The sequence below is a fragment of the Trichosurus vulpecula genome, chromosome 5 (genome assembly GCF_011100635.1).
Source record: "Trichosurus vulpecula isolate mTriVul1 chromosome 5, mTriVul1.pri, whole genome shotgun sequence".
In the NCBI taxonomy this organism is placed as follows: Eukaryota; Metazoa; Chordata; class Mammalia; order Diprotodontia; family Phalangeridae; genus Trichosurus; species Trichosurus vulpecula.
The window spans coordinates 302,262,557-302,281,711 of record NC_050577.1 but is presented as its reverse complement, the minus strand read 5'-3'; the positions used below and the strand labels follow the sequence as shown (position 1 = coordinate 302,281,711).

At 45.8% G+C, this 19,155-nt stretch overlaps 1 protein-coding gene across 2 annotated transcripts in view; it reads right to left on the bottom strand.

The window, feature by feature from the left end:
• Positions 1–10,670: 10,670 nt before the first annotated feature.
• The window catches only part of PARVB (parvin beta), a 144,171-nt gene continuing 135,686 nt past the window's right edge, over positions 10,671–19,155 (bottom strand). For both annotated transcript variants that reach the window (XM_036761058.1, XM_036761060.1), the window contains 5 exons: positions 18,470–18,531; positions 18,306–18,374; positions 14,440–14,541; positions 12,907–12,979; positions 10,671–10,981 (listed from right to left, as the gene is read on the bottom strand). In XM_036761058.1, coding sequence (XP_036616953.1) covers positions 10,872–10,981; positions 12,907–12,979; positions 14,440–14,541; positions 18,306–18,374; positions 18,470–18,531 — 416 coding nt within the window. In that variant the 3' untranslated portion in view covers positions 10,671–10,871. The remainder of the gene's footprint in view (positions 10,982–12,906; positions 12,980–14,439; positions 14,542–18,305; positions 18,375–18,469; positions 18,532–19,155) is intronic.

Genomic DNA, 19,155 nt, shown 5'->3' with positions numbered 1-19,155 from the left:
TGAAACCAACATGGCAGTGTGGGAGAGAAGTTGAAAGAGCATTTGATTTAGAATCAGGGGACCTAGGTTTAAAATCCTAGGTCTTTCATTAATGTGCTATCTAATCTTAATTTGAATTAACCAACACCAATAGCCTCAGTTTCCTCCTCCATCAAATTAAAAAGTTTTATGGAAAGATTTTCAATTTTTCTATCCTATGACAATTGTACCAGAATCTTATAAATACAAACTCATAACTTTGCCCCTAAAGTTACCTTGTATCTTTTTTGAATTAGTGTTATCTACCCTGATATAATGTAAGCTCCATGAAGGTAAGGAGATTTTTGGTTTTGTATCCCCAATATTTAGCATAGTAGCATTGGTACATAGTGGGTGCTTAACTAATGCTTGCCAATTAACAGCTTACTTGTTGATTGGTTCATTCATTCACTAAACACTTACTGAGCACTGACCTATGCCTTCAAGTACCACATTCAGCCGTGTGCAGGATAAAGAGACACAGTCCTGGCCTCAAGGAACTTACAGTCTAGAAGAGAACAGATGGGAAAGCTAATAAGAGATCATAGGATTTAGACCTAAAAAGAAATAAATTAAGGTCCAGCACAGTTGAGTGACCTGTCCAAAGTCACACATAGATGGGAAAAGAAGGTGGAAAAATCATTGAATTTGAAGTCAGAGAACTTGGGTAACAAGCCACTTAACTACCTGTGGGACCTTGGGGAAGCCCATTTCCCTTTATAGGCACTGTTTCTTTACCCATAAAATAAGAGGGATGGACTGTTGGACCTCTATACTGGTTTCCAACTCTAAATCCATGATGTTATGGCCCTGGAGGCAGATCTAGGCTTTCCTCCAAATCCATGGTTCTTTCTATTATAAGAAGTTGCATGATGGGAATTTGAAGACAAGAGGGCTGGTGAACTCAGGGAAAGGTTTTCAGATGAAGGTCTGATCAATTTTGATCAAGGAGAACCATCCTGACAATTAGAGTTGCCCCAAATTTGCTGCATCAACAAGTCATGAGTTGGGGCTTCAAAGACAAAGATGACTCAGGTAAGTGGGTAGAATATGGGAGTTGATTCCAAATTGAGCAAAGACAAGGAGGCATGAATGAGCATTCATTCATTAATTCATTCATTCATCCACTTGTTCATTAAAGCAGAAAAAAATGTTACACAGTACAGGATGGAGGGAGGTAAAGCTCGAATTTCTATAATTGTGAGCTAACTATGAGTCAGCAATGCAATATGGTGGCCAAGGAAGCTAGTGGAATCTTGAACTAAATTGAGAAAGGTATAATGTTCAGAATGAGGGAGGAAATAAACTCATCCTCCTCTGCCCTAGTCATACCCCATGTAGGCTATTGTATTTACTATGTGACACTGGGTTTTTAGAAAGGACATTGATAAACTGGAGTGGAGTGGGGGGCGGAGAAGAGGAATTTGCTCTAAGAAACCTGAGCAGGAAGGGATCACTTTCAGTTGAAGAGTTCAGAGTAGGATTTCTTAACAACAAGAGCTATCTAAAAGAGGAATTAGTGCCTACATAAGTAATGAGTTCCCTGTTGCTGGAAGTCTTCAAGTGGATGTTGGATAACCACTTATTGGGGGTATCATAAAGGGGATTCTGGGTGCTAGACTAGATGGCCTCTAAGGTCCCTTTCAGCTCTGAGATTCTGTGATCCTGTGTTTTATCCATCCAGTCAATTTACTGAGCACAAGGAAAAGTCAGGAGAGAAGGGAACCAGCATTTATTAAACACCTACCATGTAGCAGACACTGTGCTAAGTGCTTTATAAATATTATCTCATTTGGTCAGATTTGATCATTTGGTGTGATGGCCCTGGATTCAGAAGACTTAGGTTCAAATCTTGGCTCTGTGTGATTGTGGGAAACTCACTACACCACTCTAGGCCTCAGTTTCCCCATGTGTAAAATGCAAAGGTTTCACCAGATGCTCTCCAAACTTTTTACAACTCTCAGTCTATGAAAATGAACAACATCAGGAAGTCATTTAAAAGGCTAGATTCAGTATTTCAATCTCCTCAATGCATATATTCCCTCCCATGGTACAGATTGCAACCTATCTGACACCATCCCATCCTGTGTGTCTCTTGTCCATAAAGTTTCCACAGGAGCCAGTCTGGCAGGCTGGAATCCTTCCCTTAGAACTCTTGATGTTGTGTGGACACCAGTGAAAACTTAGGGCTATCCATTTGTTATGCCTCCATCTCGTTCCATGACGTACCCATCACTTTTTTCAGTCATACTCTGTCTGATGATGCCCTTGACATTATTAGAGCTGAAAGAGGTTGTATGATATGCAGTCTAGCCTGCTGCATCTGGACCCATGCATGGCACCTCCCTGGAGTATGAGAAGTGTTGGTCTCTACCTTTGTTTGTGAAGCTTCAAGATTCAAGGTTATCATCTGGGAAGAGTTTAGTGCTTCATGTAAGTGAGGCCAGCTTTGGGCTGCAAACATTCTGATGCCAAAAACTTAGTGTAGACAGATGGAGGGAGGAGCTTGGGATATGTTTGGGCTTCATCTATGACACACTTTCTCTTTGGGGATTATGGGCTTTTTACTGCTTATTACAAAAAAATAAATAGTGAGATTAGCTAGGAAAGAGAACATCTGGTAAGTTTGGAAGAGGTGGGTAGGAAGAAATAAAATGATCTTATTTCCTCCAGGCAGCATGGTGTTCTAGAGAGAGGACTACATTGGGACTCTGAGCTGGAGGCTGGACCTTTCCCTGATTTATGTGGGGCCATTGGTAGATCATTTACCCTTTCTGGGTCTTAATTTCTTCATTTGTAAATTGGAAAAGTTGGGCTAAATGATCTCCAAGGCGTCTCCAACTCTGACATTTCCTGTTCTAAGGTCCCTCCCCCTTGTTCTAAGGCCCTTCTCAGCTCTGACATTAACTGTTCTAAGGCCCCTCCCAGCTCTGACATTCCTTGTTCTAAGGGCCCTCCTCCCTGTTCTAAGGCCCCTCCAGCTCTAACATTCCTTATTCTAAGAGCCCTCTCCCGTGTTCTCAGGCCTCTCCTGCTCTGACATCCCCTGTTCTAAGGCCCTCCTAACTTTGACCTTCCTTGTCCTAACACCCCTCCCAGCTCTGACATTCCTTGTTCTAAGGGCTCTCCTCCATGTTCTGAGGCCCCTCCCAGCCCTGACATTCCTTGTTCTAAGGGCTCTCCTCCCTGTTCTAAGGCCCCTCCCAGCTCTGACATTCCTTGTTCTAAGGGCCCTCCTCCCTGTTCTAAGGCCCCTCCAGCTCTAACATTCCTTATTCTAAGAGCCCTCTCCTGTGTTCTCAGGCCACTCCTGCTCTGACATCCCCTGTTCTAAGGCCCTCCCAACTTTGACCTTCCTTGTCCTAACACCCCTCCCAGCTCTGACATTCCTTGTTCTAAGGGCTCTCCTCCATGTTCTGAGGCCCCTCCCAGCTCTGACATTCCTTGTTCTAAGGGCTCTCCTCCCTGTTCTAAGGCCCCTCCCAGCTCTGACATTCCTTGTTCCGAGGCCCCTCCAGCTCTGACATTCCTTGTTCTAAGGGCCCTCCTCCCTGTTCTCAGGCCTCTCCTGCTCTGACATTCCTTGTTCTAAGGGCTCTCCTCCCTGTTCTAAGGCCCCTCCCAGCTCTGACTTTCCTTGTTCTAAGGGCTCTCCTCCATGTTCCGAGGCCCCTCCCAGCCCTGACATTCTCTTTTCCAAATCCTTTCCCTTCCCTGGGCCTTGTTTCCCTCTTCTGTAAAGCTGAGCTGATGAACTAACAGAAACATCATCTCCCAGGGCCCAGAAGCTTTAAAGTTTTCAAAGCATTTCCCTCAATGTGACACTTGGTCAGACAGATGACATTGCTATCCCCATTTTACAAAAGGGCAAACTGAGGGTCCAAGGAGTAAACTTCTTGCCTCTGGGCTCACAGCCAGCAAACCCAAGAGCCAGACCTGGAATTCTCGTGTCCTGGATCCATGTCCTGAGCTCCTTCCTCCTCCTTTCAGGGAATCCTGTGTTCCCTCTAGGGCTTCAATCTTGCAATATTTCAGGTGGCTTGGGACCTCTGCCTTCTTGCTTTTTATTCAATCAGCTCCCATAGCAAAGATCACCAGAGCATGAGGCTCACTCTCGTGATGCCTCTCTTCAGTCCTACAGAACCTTCCCTAGAGAGGGGATGCTCAGCATAAAGACTAAGAACCTGATGTTCCCTGTGGCGCCTGCCCCTTCTGTACAGACACAGAAACAGGGACGTACAGTCCACATCCACACACATAGACATATGTAGCTATCGCACTCACACACACACACTCTCACACATACTCACATACTCTCTCTCTCTCTCTCTCTCTCTCTATCACACACACACACACACACACACCTGCTTACACATAGGCATATCCATGCCTTCAGAGAGAAAAAGAAAGAAAGCACTCTCCCCTTCTCCCTCTCTCCCCTTCCTCCCCCCAGTGTCTCTTTTTCTCCTTCTCTGTTTCCCTTTCTCACACTCTTTCTTTACATTTCTCTTCCTCTCCTACACACTCTCCTTCTATCCCCTTATCTCTGTCTCTCTCTGTGTCATGAGGGCCATTCTTCCTCTTTTTCTCTCTCTCACTTCCTCCCTCCCTATCTTTCTCTCCCTTTTCTCCCTCCTCCTTCCCCCTCTACCTCTCTCTGCCTCCTTTCCTCCTTCTGTCTCTCCCTGTTTTCTTTCCTTCTCCTTTACCCACTCTCCCATCCCCTGTCCCTACCTCTTCCATTCTTCTCTGTTGCTGTCTCTGTCTCTCTCTGTCTTTGTCTCCCTCCTTCCCTTTCTCTCTCCCCCTTTCCCTTCCTCTCTCCTCTCTTTTCCTTTCGGTAACAACACCCTGAGCCTCCTGGTGAGCAGCAGACACTGCTGCTGATCGTATTTCTGTCGGTACAAGGTTCAGAACATTTTCCATTTCACTCCTCAGGGCCATGGTGACTCATCCACTGATCCATCCACAAGTATTTACAGAGCACCTACAGCGCGTGCAGTCCTGGGCTTGGTGCCACAGGGAACACAAGGGAAGAATGAGCCGGGGATGGTTGGCCTTAATAATGTCCTCCTTCTTCTACTCCATTTACACTTGGGTACAGCTAAGGCCTCTGAATGCCATATCTCAAATAGAAGTCTAATGACTGACTAGCCTGAGGGCCAGCTTTTATATAAAACCATCAATCTGCCAGGGACTGACCCAGAAGCAGGCAGTCAGGACCACGGCCAGGGGTGATGGTGAAGATGGGAGCCACTAACCAAATCCATACTTTGGCAAAGGACAGCACCAAACCACCCCCAGAGTAACTGTACTGGGCTACTATGATGAGTGAAGCTGGGTGTGGCTGAATGTAATGGGGAGAAATTAAAGAAAGGGAAGAGCAGAGCTTCCTGCTTGCTACTAGATGGATGGTGGTTGTAGTATCTTGTGGAGGATTCATTGGTATGCAGAAAGTGAGTAAAATGTGTGCATGTGAGTGAAGAGAGTATAGGTTAGGTATGCTGACACACTCTGCCTAGACCTATGTATACCCATGGATACAGATAAGACTCTGGGCTTGGAAAGGACTTCACCACACAATTTGACCCCCAGAGTATTTCCTTTTGTGTCTCTCTCTAGGAGAAAACCAAGGGGCCATTTATGGTGTTTCAGCATTTTCTCCTCCTAACCATCTTATATGCTATGACTATACTCAAACTTCATTTTGGGTTATAGAGGTGAACCTTTAATGGTAAGGTCTTCTGAAACTGCCTCCAATCTGGCTTTTATTTCAGAATCTGACCCACCAACCTTCTGGCAGGTCACCAAGCCTCTGTAATAGGGTCAGCAAGACCAAGGGTGAAGCCAACACACCTCACCTCCACATGCATACTAGAACATCCCAATTACTGAAGCAGCCACAAAATAGGAGACCATGGGTGGTAGAGGGAGGAATGGACTCAGTGCTCAGCACATAATCAGCACTTAATGAATGCTTGTTGACTGATTCAGACAAATCTGACTGATTTCCATCTCTGATGCCACAGCTGGGGAGGTGGCAGGTAAGAATGCCAATGGGCAAAGTGGAAATCCCAGAAGAGAGTTGAGGACCATGCTAGAGGAGAAGGCATGTCTAAAGCAGAAGCATTCTATGGTGAGAAATCCGAAGTCCCAAAGACCAGGGGGGGGTTATAAGACTATAGGGAGCTCACAATCAAATGGAAGAAAGGAACAAGCATGCATGTTGCTGTTATTATACAAGGGCGAGAGTGAGAAAGGGTGACCATGTAGTTTAGGGGAAAGAGCCTTGTTTCTGAGCTCAGAGAGTGTGGGTTCAAATCCTGACTTGCTGCTACCTGAAGGACTTCAGACAGTTTTCTTTGCCTCAGTGGGCCTCAGTTTCTGCCTCTGTAAATGAGGGATTGAACCAAATAGCCTTTGGGATCCTTTCCATTTCTATATCCATGAACATGGACATGATTCTATGATAAATGCAAAAGAGATGCCAAGGCCAGCTGCTATAAAATGTGGCCATTGTTGTTATTATTATCACTTATTCCTGGCATATTATTTCTATCAGGCTGTGCTGATTTCCTCTCTCTGAACCACTTCATGTGGCTTCCCACACTTCTTTGTCTTCTTCCTAGTCACCATGTCCTTTGTGGGCAATATCATTCTAGTCCATATGCCACAATTTCTACAGCCATTTCCAAATCACTGAATGTAGGTTATTTCCAATGTTTTGCTGTTAACAAAAGAAAATTGGCTGTGGATATCCTGCTACCACTGATTTTTTTCCATACCTTAATAAACTCCTTAGGGAATCATTCTAATAGGGGGCTTGTTGCAGTGAGGAGAATGACCAGTTTTTATAAGTCTTGTTGTCTATCAGCATATTGCTTCCCCAAAAGGTCACTTTCAACTAAGAGTGGACAGAGAATGCTTACTTCATGGAGGTAAGGACATTTAGGAAGTAATGCCCGGGAACTGGGGTTAGGGTGAAGTGAAGGGGGCGGAGCCAAGATGGCGGCTGGAAAGCAGGGACTAGCGTGACCTCCCTGCTGAGTCCCTCCAAAAACCTATAAAAAATGGCTCTGAACCAATTCTAGAATGGCAGAATCCACAAAACAGCAGAGGGAAGCAGGGCTTCAGCCCAGGACAGCCTGGATGGTCTCTGGGTGAGGTCTATCCCACACGGAGCTGGGAGCAGAGGGGAGCCGTGGGGAGCCGAGCCCAGCCGAGGCCAGCGCGAGCTGCGTGGACCAACCAGACCAGAAGTTGGGCGGAAAGTGCCCTAGCACCCTGAATCAGTGAGCTGCGGCAGTTACCAGACTTCTCAACCCACAAACACCAAAGGCAGTGGAGAAGGTTAGTGGGAAAAGTGGCGGGAGTGGAAGGAGTTCGGTTCGGCTACCAGCCCTGGGGGCAGCGGAGATGGGGCAGCTACAGCTGTTGTTGCTTCCGGCCCCAGGCCCACCTGGTAGGAGGAATTAAGTGGCGGATCAGAGCAGGGGTGCACAGCCTGCTGAAGATCTAAGCCCAGTCTGGGTTGGGGGTTCTTGGGGAAGGAGCAGTGCTGGTGTGGCAGAGCTGGCACATCCCCCCCAAATGTGGAACATAGGGTGAAGTGAAAGTGGGTCTCAAGCCTCAGTGTTGCCTCTACCATCATCACCACCAGGAGGTGCTTGTCTCCATATGGGCCCTCTACAAAGCAAAGTCAAGATCTAGACCCTGTTCTTCAGTTTTTTTATAGCCTAAGATGCACAGCACTGACAGAGACTGATATGGAGAAGTGTGGAGATGCTGTGTGACCTTAGCCTCCTCTGTTTATTCACCTGTAGAATGAGTGATTTGGACTAGATGACCCAAGAGGTCCTTCCCAGCTCTTGATCTGCTATCCTATAACCTTTCTCTTCTGCAAAATGAGGGGTTGGACTAGAGACACCCTCTGAGGTTCCTCTGAGCTCTAAGCCTATGATCTGAGGACCTACACCTTCATAAGGGCAGCTTTGTCAGCGCCTCAGCCAGCAGCTCAGGTCAGATCATGACTGCTAATCCCTGTGAAGCAGAGGGTCTTGGGAGTTAACCTTTAAATCTGGGGTGGGAAGCCAAGGGGACCATCCCAAGACCAATCCAGTCCTTAGAACCTTCATAGTCTCTCCACAGAGCCTCTTCCATTCAGTCTAGGATGCTGGATCTTAAGAATTTCCCTATCCTACCTGGCTTTGACTTCACCTTGGGGTTCCTGACTTTGGCTTAGCACACATGCTCTGGCTGGATCTTGACCTCCAATTCTATTTACTGTATCTGTTTCCCTAGACCTAGTCCCCCTATTTCTAAACCCTGGTTCTGTACTCTGGCCTTGCCTCCTGAATCTCTACCCTGTTGGCACTATGGAGCACTCACCCCACCTCCATTGCTTCACCAAGAATCTCCTCCTCAACCCCGACTAAGGTCCCTTCCAGCATTTTCTGGGTGCTAGGAAGGATTAGATTGTGTGGCACAGGAACTAAATGCTTAGAGGAGAGATAAATCGATGTGGACTGAGTGGGGCAAAGGAGATGGGTTTTTGATTGGTCACATTCAGGAGGTAGAGAAGAGGGGGGCTTTTAGGAATGGAAAAACCAGCATGGGTAAAAGCACCAAGGTGGGAGTAAGCATCATGAGGGTGACAATGACAAGTAGAAATACATGCCCAAGAGTAACTAAGAACAGCTCCACATACCCATTCTACAACATGCTTGGTGGATGACCCTGGGCAAGTCACAGATGCTCTCTAGAATGCTCTCTAGGCCTCTGTCACACCACTTGTCAAATGGAGATGTAGCCTGTCTTGCAGGGGCATGAAATGAATGAAAATACACTGTAGAACAATGTAGAAAAGGGCTCGCTCATATAGGCAAATTAGTAGTTCAAGGTGAGGAATTAACTTAAATCTAAAAGGGATCTTGTGATCCAAACCCTTCATCCCAAGGAGTGGAAGTGACTTGAGTAAGGTCACTTAGGAATTAGCCATCCTGGAATTTGAACCCAGGTCCTCTGGCTCCAAATTCAGAGCTGCTTTTGAACTTGCTTTGAAGGCCATGGTAACATCCTGATTAGCTGTGGATGCCACCTACCCTCCTTCCCTCTGCTTCTTTCTCCCTTGATGGTTTTCTACCTAAAATGCCAATTTCTGGGCATAATCTCCTCAGCTGTAGAAATGAAGCCCTGCAAATACCATCTTTAATCCTCCTGCAAGGTTTGATTCCTTTGGAAAACAGAAAATGCCAGGGCTTAGTTAAGAGAAAGCTCTGCATGAGCTCCCCCATAGGCAGGCAGGACCATTAGGCCACCCCAAGGAGAGGAGGTTTTTTATTTCTTTTCTACAAAAAATGTGAAAATAGCCACAGGATTTAGCTTTAGATACAGTTCCTTCGGTGAGCTGATTTAATTAAATTTTCTGGAAGAAGCAAGATGATTATTTTCAAACTTGTTGGCACCAGATGTCTCATGAATCTCAGAACAATAAATTCCAGCGGTTGGCAATGAGGAAGAAGGATTTCTAAGGCCCTTCTCGGCTCTGACATTAAATGTTCTAAAGGCTCTCCCAGCTCTGACGTTCTAGGACTGTATAACCTTGGATCTGGGTCTGCCCCTTTTCTTTGACCTTCCCAAGTGGCCATGCACACCCAGACCTAGAAAAGGAAGGCTATCCTATCATATCTAGAAGCTTAACAAAAATCATGAAGAATAAAAGGATAAACAACCCCCTACTCTCTCTCTTCTTCCCATGCTACCCCTTTCACTCTCTCTACACAAGATAACAACACTGGTCTGTCTCTTTTTGGATAGGTGTTTTTCTTGGTATCCCCAGCATGTAATACATACCAAGTGCTTCATAAATGCTCACTGGCTTGACTAGGTGATGTAACCAGCCTTTAGTGGAAGGTAACAAATTCCCCATTCTTGGATGTCTCCAAGCAGAGACTATTATCCTTTGTCAGGAATCCTGTTCAGTTCCTGATTGGGTGACATGTTTCCTCCCTGTGAAGCTCCATTCAGCTCCCATTCCCTATGACTCTTGGGGCGGGGGGCGGGGAGAGTTATACTGGAATACTCAGATAGATCTGTGATCTCATCAATATGACTGTTCCCTCCAAAGAGAAAGATGGCAGCTCATTCTTTCCTACCCACCTTACGTCCCTTGCACTCTCAACCTCCCATGAGTTGACTACAGCAGGATCCACCCAATTCGCCAGAGGTGTTCCTTGACATGACCAGGGCACCAAGGTAATGCTGGTCCAACAAGACAAATTTCAGCCCTTCGATACAGGGAAAGGCTTGCTAACATTAAGCTCTGCTCAAAAATGCAATGGAAGGGATTTTCCCTTCACAGAAAATTTTCAAGGAAACGCTAGGTGAACCCTTAAGAGGAATGAAATAAAGGGGATCCTGACATGGATAGGGTCTGGATTCAATGACCTCAGAGGTACCTCTTAGTTCTGGAATTACATGACTGATATGGCACTGCCATTCCCCACCAGCCCTTCTCCTGGGCCATCAGAAAGCCAGACAGAAGCCTTCAGAGCTTCTGTCAGCAACCTAGGTGAAGGCTTCTTGTCTCCTCATGACCATGGGGACCATCCTGTAAGAACTGAGTTCGAGTTCAAGGTCAGAGGGCCACATTCTTTCAGAGGTAAGCTCATATTTATTGGGGATATAAATCCTCAGCTGAAACTTAAGCAGATTCCCAGATTTCAGACCATGCCACCACTTCTCACCCAATTTACTTCCACAGATCCCTGTTCCTTCAAGGATTAAATACACACGCAAAGATTGCATTGGCTGAAATACAGACCACTTCAGGAGAGTACCACCTTCAAGGACTCCTAATTTCCAGCTTCACCCTTTGTCTCCTCAGGGGTCTTATTCATCTTATGTTTGAAAAACAAGCTGTAGAGCACCCTCAGAGTAGCTTTGGTATCCCCATTGGTGATGTCTGTGGACAGAAGAGGGAGGTACACATTTCTGTTTGTTCATTCATTCAGCAAACCTTTATCAAATACCTATCGCTTGCAGGGTGGTATGCAGAGCTACTGGGGATCCTGAGCTGATCTTGCTCAAGGCTGCTCACAGCCCCTTAAGGAAGGCAAGGCATAGACCACAGCATGGAAGAGAGCTCTAGACTGGGAGGCAAATGAAACCCGAGTTCAAATTCTGGCTCCACAATTTTATCTTTGTGACACTCTGCAAATCACTTCCCTTCTTGGAGACTCAGTTTCCTTTTCTATAGAGATTAAAGAAAGCCTTTGACTGGGTATATCACAGAGTCAGGGGAGTGTGGAACCAGAAGGGGCCTTAGAGGTCAGCTGATTTAACTCCTTCTTTTTACAGATGAGGAAACGGAGGGCCAGGACCTTGCTCAGGGCACAGAGACAGCATTGGTGCAGGACTGAAATCGAAACCCAGGTCCTCTGTCTCCAAATCCAGCATCCTTTCCACTGAGCCAAGGCAACAAGTGTCGGAGAAGCCTGTAGAAAAGCACTGCGGAGAGTAGACTAAGTAACAAGGATAACAACACAGAGCAGGCAGTGTCGCCTAGTAGGTACAGAGCTGTCTTTGGCAGCGGGAAGATCTGCTTTTGAGATCTCCTGGTTGTGTGGCCTTGGGCCAGTCACTTAACTTTTCTATGCTCCCACACAACTTCCAAAAACTGTAAATTGCAGAAGAATCTTCATTGGAAGAGGTGGTTTCCTCACTGGCTAGTCTTTATACCAGTGGACTGGTTTGGCTGCACCAAACAAGTGAAAACAAGACAGAAGAAAGACAGAAAATATTGTGAGAATTCAAAAGACAAAGAGGTCCTTTTTGGTTGGAGGCATTATGTAGGGCTGCACAGAAGAGGTGGCACTGGGGCAGGACCACTGAAGGATGGGTAGGAATTGAACCTGTGGAGATGGGCAGTGGTAAGGAAAGGGAAAGCATTCCAGGCAGAGGTGACAGAGTGAGCAAAGGCATGAAGGTGGGAAACCAGTTGTCAAGTCTGAATGGTATTACTAGGGAAGAGGAGTATTGTTAACATAACATGGAATGGGAGGGCAGTGCCTGATTACAAAAGTCTTCAAGGGCCAGTCAGAAGAGGTCGAACTTTACTCAACAGGTCATAAGGGACCCTGGAAGCTTGCTGAGTAGATCACTGACATTAGTGGATCTATTCATGAGAAAAGTGACCCTGGAAGGGATCTGGATGAGGGAAGGCTAAGGCAGTAGCTCAGGCAGGTGGCAATGAGGACCTGGCCCAGGTGACACCCATGGGCATCAAGAGCCATGGCCTGGGGGTGAGATGGACAGGACTTGGGATCAGTCATCAGGTGACATAATCATTAGATCTTTTAAATGGCTAGTTCTGGGGCCCTCCCCAATCAAAACTGGCCTCCTTCAGGAAGCCTTCTCTGATCCAGACTAATCCCACTCTGGTCCTTGAAGATCAAGTCTGAGATTTCTGACAAACCTGTGAGGTAGTCAGCCACAGCAGATGGCATCATCTTCATTTTACACATAAGGAAACTGAGGATCAGACATAGGGCATACACGCTCAAACTCACACTGCTAAGGAAGTACTTACTCTGAACTGGGAAACAGAACCAGTTTTTCTGACTATAATCTAGTTTCTTTCTATCCCTGGTGCCTAGCACAGAGCCAGACTCATAGTAAGTTCTTACTAAATGTTTGTTGATTAACTAACTAATTGCCATTAGTCCCTCTGACAGGTGCACAGGCAGCAGCTGAGTGAGAAGCACGGGCTTCTTGGTTCTCAAGGGTCCTGTTTTCCTGCCAGCCAGGAAGACCAGCCCTGCTTCTAGCTGACAAGGGCAAAGGAATTGACCCCCTACTCAAGACCATTTTCTTCAGGCTCTCACGGACCTTCGGGGTTGACTGGATAATTGAGCAGGTCTCCTTCCTTCAGCAGGTCCAGGGCCAGGTTAACATTATGCAGCTGGGAAAGAGAAAAAGCCACCTATGAGAACAGAAAAGAGCAGTCTGTCCTCACCTAAGCAATGGCCCTGGAGACAACCCAGGATGGGAAAGGGGTGGCGGGAAGACACCGAAACCCAAAGACAGCTCCTGGGGCTCTGGCTGGCAAGAAAGGGAGCAGAGCATAGGCCTGGGGGTTGGTCCTGGCTCTGCCACAAACTGACAGCATGACTTTGAATGAGTCGTTGTACTCTGAGCCTCAGTCTTAGAACTTGGAAAGGAGGAAGCTTCACCAACTGAAAACTAAGACCCCTCCCAGCCCTGACATTCCACATTCTACAGCCCCTCCCACCTCTGACATTCCCTGTTCAAAGGCCCCTCCCAGCCCTGACATTCCCTGTTCTAAGACCCCTCCCAGCTCTGCCATCCCCTGTTCAAAGGCCCCTCCCAGCTCTGCCATCCCCTGTTCTAAGGCCCCTCCCAGCCCTGACATCCCCTGTTCTAAGGCCCCTCCCAGCCCTGACATCCCCTGTTCTAAGGGCCCTTCCAACTCTGACATTCTAGAGTCTATGTTTTAACATCATTTGTTCCAAGGTCCCTTTCAGGCTCCTTCATCTGTGATTCTCTCCCTAAGCTGCTGAGTGAGTTGTCCTCCCTCACAATGACCTTGACGGGCTTTGACAAAAGGAAAACCATTTAATTATCTTGCAAACATGTTTGCCTCCATTGCCTGGGGAAAGAGCAGCTCCTTGGATTGCATGGAACTCATCTATTTCAGAAACCACGTTGTGCTGACGCAATGGAAAAGAAACTCTGATGGAGCTCTGGGTGACAAGTGACCCCAGCCTGGAGGGGGAGGGGCGGGGAGAGGAGGAGAGCCCCACAAAGGCGCATCCTCCAAGCCCATTGTGATGTTCCCCAGCCCGGGCTGCCTCCCAACATCAGCTTCATAACTGGGAAACCAGGGGCCCTTCCTCCAGACCTGCCCCCATAAGCTCCTCCTGCCCCAAATGGGACTCCCCAGTGACCCAGCACCCAGCTGCACTGATCTCTTGTTTCCATCTATCTCTCTCTGGGGAGGGGAGGAAGCTGGAACTGGAAAGATGAGGCTCAGAATGACCTTTGCTTCCCCCTTCAGGGATCTGTGATTTCATCACGAAGAACAGCCCCCATCTGTCTAATGTTTCTCAAGGGTTACTATCTTCAGTTCTATTTGACACCTAAAGAGACTAAGAGTCAGAAAGCTCAAGTGACCTTATCAATCTGTCAATTAACAAGCATTTATTAAGCAACAAGCAGATAGGAGAACTTCATAAAGGTTTGTTGACTGCCTGCCTGGCAGCACGCCAGGCACTGTGCCAGGTGCTGGAATTGTCCAGGCTTCCAGGAGAATAAAAGTTCCTCAAGGGTAAGGACTACCTCACTTTTATTTTTGTATCATTGGCACCTGGTATATGTTGGGGAAAGCAAAGAGCAACTCACCATTTCAGCAGGAGAACTGGGGGTCAGAAAAAAATCTTTCAAGTTCAGGAAATAGCCTTCAAGCTGTCCAATCAACAAGATCAGAATAACCCCATCTGCGAACTACAAGAGAAGGCACAGTTGAGGGCTGGCTTGGTGACTGTGCTTCTGAGAAAATTGATTCCATTCAATCCAGTAAGCACTAATAAAGCACCTACTGTGTGCTAGGCACTTAGTGGGATGTGGCCCTAGTGTTGAAGGAATCTAAGGCTTCCAAGAAGTAGACACAAAGGAGGAAGAACATTGCATGCATGAGCGGAGGGCGCCGATAGAATGTCCTGTACAGGGAAAAGAAGCAGGCCAGTGTGGCTTTAGAAATATCTAACCAGACTGCAAGGGGAAGCTGTGGCCAAATTGTGATGGGTTCAAAATGTCAAACAGAGGAGTTGATTTTATCCCAGAAGCAGAAGAGAGATACAGAAGATTAGAAACCAGTCTTACTAGAGGCTCTGCAGATGAAAAAATGCCCAAGTATTCTGACTAAGAAATGGAATTCCCTGGGAGGGAATGAGCTGCCTGTCACTGGAAGTCTTTAAGGGAACAAAGTCCTCATCAGAGATGTTAGCAGGGTTGACCTCTGAGGCCCCTTACTGTGCTGGCATTCTATCATTCTTCTGTGATTCCAGTCCATCTGGGAGGGACAGGAACAGAGCAAAAATTCTATTTATTTCTAGGAGTCTCATATCCAATGTCTTTGATTAAACCTCTGTGTGTGTGTGTGTGTGTGTGTGTGTGTGTGTGTGTGTGTGTGTGCTCCCTCTGGTGTCATTCTCAACCTTCCACATCACTAGAGTGGAAAGAACATGAAGAGAGACCGTATGGAGTAGTGGCTAGAGAGTCAGCCTCAGAGTCAAGACAATAGTCCTACCTCTGGTGCATACTGGTTGTAGGACTTTAGTTAATGTCTCAGTGTCCCCGTCAACTGTTTATACCTACAATATGTGGAACAGTGGGGCAGTCTGTTTGGGTAGAGGAAGCTTCCTCATGGGAAATTCCTTATATCAATGAAATTGCAGATCTAATTTTTTTAAGAAGGAAGGAAGGAAGGAAGGAAGAAATGAAGAAAGGAACTAAGAAACAAGGGAACAAAGAAAAGGAATGGAAGAAAGAAGGAAGGAAGGAAGGAAGGAAGGAAGGAAGGAAGGAAGGAAGGAAGGAAGGAAAGAAGAAAGGTAGGAAGGAAGGAAGGAAGGAAGGAAGGAAGTAGGAAAGGAAAGGAGGAAGGAAGGAAGGAAGGAAGGAAGGAAGGAAGGAAGGGGGGAGGAAGGAAGGAGTGAAGGAAGAAAGGAGGAAAGGAAGAAAGGAGGAAAGGAAGGAGGAAGGAAAAATATGGACTTATGGTTTAAGTCCCAAGACTGTTATTCTGTGACTCTAGACCTATTTTTTCTATATTTCCTTTACTAACTCAGTAATCTTGGGAAAGTCACTTAATCTCCCTGGGTCTCAGCTTCCTCATCTGTAAAACAGGGGAGTCAGAATAGATGGCTTTTCAGGTCACTTATGGTAGGGATCTGCTGGTAAATGTTTAACAACCAAGTCTCCAAAAGAAAAACTGTGTCCAGGACATACTTCTAAGTTCAATCTGCATTGTTAACATTTTCTCCATCACTTTCTCAAGTCTAGACAATACACAAGACAATAAATCAAGCCTTGATTTGTAGCACTTGCTGATTTTCGAGGCTTAAATGCTCACACTGCAATTTTAACAATCAGCTTTCTCAGTAGGAATTGGCCCCAGAATGCCTCTGCTTCTACTCCTAAGCCAATGCTATGGTCCCAAGTCATTTCTCCTTCCCTATGCCTCAGTTCCCAAGCCTGTAAAATGAAGGAATTAGACTAGATGGTTTCTTAGGTCCCTTCTACCTCTAAACCTATATCCCTATGATCTCAAGTCATTATCCTTTGCAGTGAATCTGTTTCCTATTCCATAAAAATGAGGAGCTAGGACTACATGGCATCAGAGTTGCCTTTCAGCTAAAAGCTTTTTCAGTCTCTGTGGGACCTAATAGCATGTAGATACCCCCAGAAGAGTCTTTGAGAAGCCAGGCTCACCTTCCCACCAGGATGAGCCATCAGACAGGGCTATCTGTGGGGATTCCATGAAGCTGCCTGCCTGTATATAGGGAGACAAAGCTGTACATGGTGCCAACTGCATCCTCCACTAATACAATCCCTCAGAGCAGCCTCAGGGGTAGCAAAGAGGAGATTAGTTATCCAAGGGAAGTCATCATTCAAGTCCGGTAATGGAATTTCCTTAGATGAGTTCTGGCCTCCTGCTATTTGTCTTGGGCTGAGTTTCTCAGTGGATACTGTAGAGTAACACAATAGCCCTGCTTCGTGGTGTGAGCCCTCTCCAAATGCTTTCTCCATCCTGTGTTATTCTCCTCCAGATCTGATCACGCTACAGAGGTCACCCAGCAGGTCAGAGACAGCAGAGAGCCCCAGGAGCTAAAACCCATGAATAATAAGGATGCACAGAGAGAGAAAGAGAGAGAGAGAGAGAGAGAGAGAGAGAGAGAGAGAGAGAGAGAGAGACTCATAGAAGGCATTTTAATAATAGTCAGGAAGAGTCTGAATATTTTAATGAGCCATTTACAAATGTGGGGAGAAGTGAAGGATTTTCTAGCACCAAGTCTTGGGGCTAACACATAGTAGGTGCTTCAATGTTTGTGAAATGAATGAATAAAATCCCTTGACCCACCATCCCCTCAGGCTATCTCCACATATCTCTCCTCTCTTTTCCTGCCAACCTCTTAGAAAGAACTGTCTCTTGTCACTGCCTCCTGTGTCATTCAGCTGATCAAAAATCTTCAGGACTCCCTGTTGCTTCTAGCATAGAAATACAACCCCTTCAGCTAAGCAATGAAGGTTATCCAGAATCTAGCTCCAACTTCTCATTCCCTACTCCTCTTCATATGGTCTACATCCCAGCCAAATTGGATTATTACATCTTGCCTGACTGCAACATTGCATCTTTCACCTTGAAGCCATTGGCATCTTGCCTGCCCGGAACACGTATCTCCCTCTTTTCTGTTGGTCAAAATCTTTAAGGCTCAGCTCAAATGCCACCTCTTCCAGGAAGCCTTCCCTGATCTCCCCAGCACACTGTGATGTCTTCATTGTTTCTAAAGCGCTTTCCCTCAGTCTCTTCTTTGTTCTTTGCATCATACTCATTTGTCTGTATGTGTATGTCATATCAATAACTCCCAGTGGTGAAACTTCTTTTGCTCACACTGAACCCTGCCTTTGTAGACAGCTCACAGCCATAGAGAGTTGCCTGAGACACTGTGATATCATGACTTACTGATGGATCTCCTAGCCAGTATGTGTCCAAAGCGCCACTTGAACTGAGTCTCCCTGTCTTCCCAGCTCTCTCTCCTCCAGGACATGATGTCTCTCCATGTCATATACCCACAAATGGGTAAGCTCCTTAAGGTCAGCGACTAGGTCTTATTTCATTTGTGTATCCTCAGCACCATGCACACTGCTCTGCCTTGTGTAAACATTTAATTCTGCATTGAATCTCACCCTAACTACCTTCTCCCTCTCCCAGTGCCTGGCACAAGGGTATGCACGAAAGATGTTTAAATGCTGAAAGGAAGAAAGGAATGGTCTCTAAGATGAGAAGGGCATCAGAGCTTTACAGGAAGGGACTTGTCAGCATGAATCCTCTCTGTCTACTTTGAGCAAAAGGTATCTCCCTGCCATCACCCAAGTTATCACAAGAGAAGAAAACCTATTTAAAAAATGAATATCCAAAGGAATAGTGAGCAGCTTGGTACCCAGACCTCTGGGGTGAACCCAGGTGCCAGTCTGGGAGTCCCTACCTGGGTATCAATATTTTGCACAGACAATCCCAAACGCTCCATCTTGTTGTTGACAAACTTTATGATTGCCTATGAGAAAGAGGAAAAACAGAACTGAGCATCCCAGAGCAACCTGCAATGGACCACTGTCTGTAGGCTTCCAGCAGAGCAGGGGTCTCACTTACCTCTTTGACAGCATTCACTTTCTCTGGGGCAAGTTTAAATAATTCATCAAAGATGTCGACTTCTGAAACATATTCAATAAAGGCTTCATTAGGATTCGATTACCTGCAAGATGAACAAAGACTGAGCCAGAGAGAGCTGTCATTAGAGGACTTCCCTTCTCTGGAGCCTAGCCCTAATACACTTATTATCAACCCGATAATTTGATAGTCATTCACTTGCTCATTCATTCACTCTCTTATTCATTTGTTCATTTGTTCATTTGTTCATTTGTTCACTCATTTACTTATTCATTTATTCACACATTCATTCCCTCATTTACTTATTCATTTATTCACCTCATTTATTCTTTCATTTATTCCTTCACTCACTCATTCCTTTATTCATTTATTCATTTACTCATTCATCTATTCACCCATGTTTTCATTCACTTATTCATTCACTTACTCTTCACTCATTTACTCATTCATTTATTCACTTATTCACCTCCCTTATTCTTTTATTCACTCATTTATTCACATATCTATATATTCCATTATTCATTCACCAACTCACTCATTCCCTCATTTACTTATTCATTTATTTACCCATTCATTCAACTCATTTATTCCTTTATATTTGTATTGATTCATATCTTCACTTACTTGTTCACTCATTTACTCTTTCATTTATTTGCTTATTCACCCAT